The 2154-nt window shown below is 54.3% G+C and overlaps 1 protein-coding gene across 2 annotated transcripts in view; it reads right to left on the reverse strand.

The window, feature by feature from the left end:
* The window catches only part of PAPPA2 (pappalysin 2), a 281009-nt gene extending 279165 nt beyond the window's left edge, over window positions 1–1844 (reverse strand). For both annotated transcript variants that reach the window (XM_024758833.1, XM_024758834.1), the window contains exon 1: window positions 929–1844. In XM_024758833.1, coding sequence (XP_024614601.1) covers window positions 929–1844 — 916 coding nt within the window. The remainder of the gene's footprint in view (window positions 1–928) is intronic.
* Window positions 1845–2154: the final 310 nt, after the last annotated feature.

Here is a 2154-nt window from a genome sequence, read left to right on the forward strand (position 1 = left end):
CAGAGGGATAAAGGGAAACTGAATGATGAAGTATCACATCTAACCCCCAACCACCCCTTGCCTGAAACCAATCCCCCCACCTTTGCCTTATCGAAGTAAGGCAAAGGAGACATTCCTGACCCCACTCTTTTCTTTGTCTTTCTGGGTGACTTCCCATGAAAGCCAAGATCTGGGTATAGAGTAAAATAAATGTGGGTAGTGTTCCCAAACACTGCCCCTGATTAACACCATAGAGTTATACAAGGTGCATTTTAGGTCCCTTTTACAACGGCCAGGGCGAGAAGCCAGGGTCCTGGCTTCTGAGTGCCCACCTTTTCCTGTAGACCTTGCTCTTCCTAGGCTGGACTCACTCATGATTTTTAGGACAAAGCAAAGGGGACTCAAGGACCTGGACAAGGTAGTAGCAGCTTTCTGCTACATCCCAGGGCTGCTCAGAGAAAAGGAAACCAACCAGGACCCATTGGCTGTGTACCTGGCAGCCTTGTTCTCTTGCCGCCTAGCCCAGCCCAGGCTTGACTCGTTGCCCAGGTCTTTACACTTTCACGTAGTTTCAAAGTTGCCTGGGTATCTCATACTGGACTATGAGAAACGGAGTGTGACACCTCTTCCCCACTGACAAAGAACCAGAGATCTTCCCCTTTAAAGAGGGAGAAGAGAGTGAGCTGGAGGTCTCCTAAGTGCCAGCACAATGTATAGAACCACATGAGATCAATACAAGGGACAAATGCTCTTGTGGTTACAGAGTCATTAAGGTAGACGATGTCTGGAATCCTGCTGCGCAGATGAATAAAGGCCCTTCCCCCTCTCTGCTCAGCCAGCCCTCCTGCTCTGTCCCTTTCCCCTCCTTGCCCCCAAAGTCTAACCTCATTAAAAAAGGAAGCCAACCCTACCCCCACGGACTACGGAAAGCCCAGGAGTGGGTTATTACCTGCAATGATGGCTGGGCTGTTCTGTCCTCCCTCCGGTTTCACCCAGGCTTCCACTGTGAACGCCTCCCGGGGAATGTCAGCCAGCACTTCTGGACGCAGCAACAGCTGCTCCCGCCTCCCAGAGAAGTACAAAACAGGCAATCCTCCTTGGGGGCTAAAGGTCTCTGCTTCCCAGTCGGGGTCCCCTCCACCATTCTGGATGCCGCCCTCCGAAGAGCTGGTTCTGACCCCATGCATAAGGGGATGCTTAGACCAAGGCTGGAAGTGCCGGGGAACAACACTGGGGTCTCCCTGCACACCTCCTGCCTGCCCCTTCGCCACCTGGCGCCGCCGCCTGGTCTTGGTCCGGCCCTTCCTTTGGGTCTCTGGTCCGGGTTCCTTCTGGCGTGGGAAGGTGGTGATCTTGGCGGCAGCCAAGGCTCCGTGTTCTTGAGTCCCAGCCTCACCTAGAGGCTCCTTGGATCCTTGATCGCCAAGATAAGTGTCATCATCTCCCAGTAGCTCCGACTGCCCAATAGGACCATCCCCTACCCACAGGGCAGCTGGCCGCTCAGCCTCACTTGTCACTCCTGCACTTCCAGTCAGGTCTGGGGGAACAGATCTCACGGCCATTCCCTCGGCGTCTGGCTTACTGCGCCCTGCATGGTACGTTCCTTGATCCCTCGCAGGGTAGGGCCTCAGGTAGTTCCCAGGTCTGCTGGGGTAGACCCCAAAGAGGTGATGCTGAGGGGCAGCTCTGGGTCTTCTAACCTTGGCCCCCAGCCAACAGCGTTCTCCTTCCAACAGCACCTGATTCAGGTGTCCTCTTTGAGCCAAGGATCTCTTGCGTGTCCAGCCCAGCTCAGAGCTGACAGTACTGAGCGCCCACCCAGCCAGAATCACCAGGCTTATTCTCAGAATCTTTAAGCGCATCATACCTCCGCTGGCTCTTTATACAGAACCAGAAGTCAACTTCTGGGTACCACACCAGGGTGATGGAGAGAAGAGAAAGAGACAGCTAGCAGTAGATTCACAGTCACCGGGCAAACTGTTTTGTTCACGGACCAAACTTTTTCAAGCAGCCCCAAAAGAGAACCTCTTCTGGCTACCTGCGCTGGGTGCTGGGCCAGCGTGGCCTCTGTACCTCACCCACCGTATGTGTTTCCCTCACCCTTCTCCCTTGACCTCTCTCTCCTCGCTCTAGTTTAGTCCTTGCAGAATGAAGTTCGTTTCTCTGGGTTCCTAT

This window comes from Neophocaena asiaeorientalis, unplaced genomic scaffold (assembly GCF_003031525.2).
Source record: "Neophocaena asiaeorientalis asiaeorientalis breed wild unplaced genomic scaffold, Neophocaena_asiaeorientalis_V1.1 scaffold182, whole genome shotgun sequence".
Classification (NCBI taxonomy): domain Eukaryota; kingdom Metazoa; phylum Chordata; class Mammalia; order Artiodactyla; family Phocoenidae; genus Neophocaena; species Neophocaena asiaeorientalis.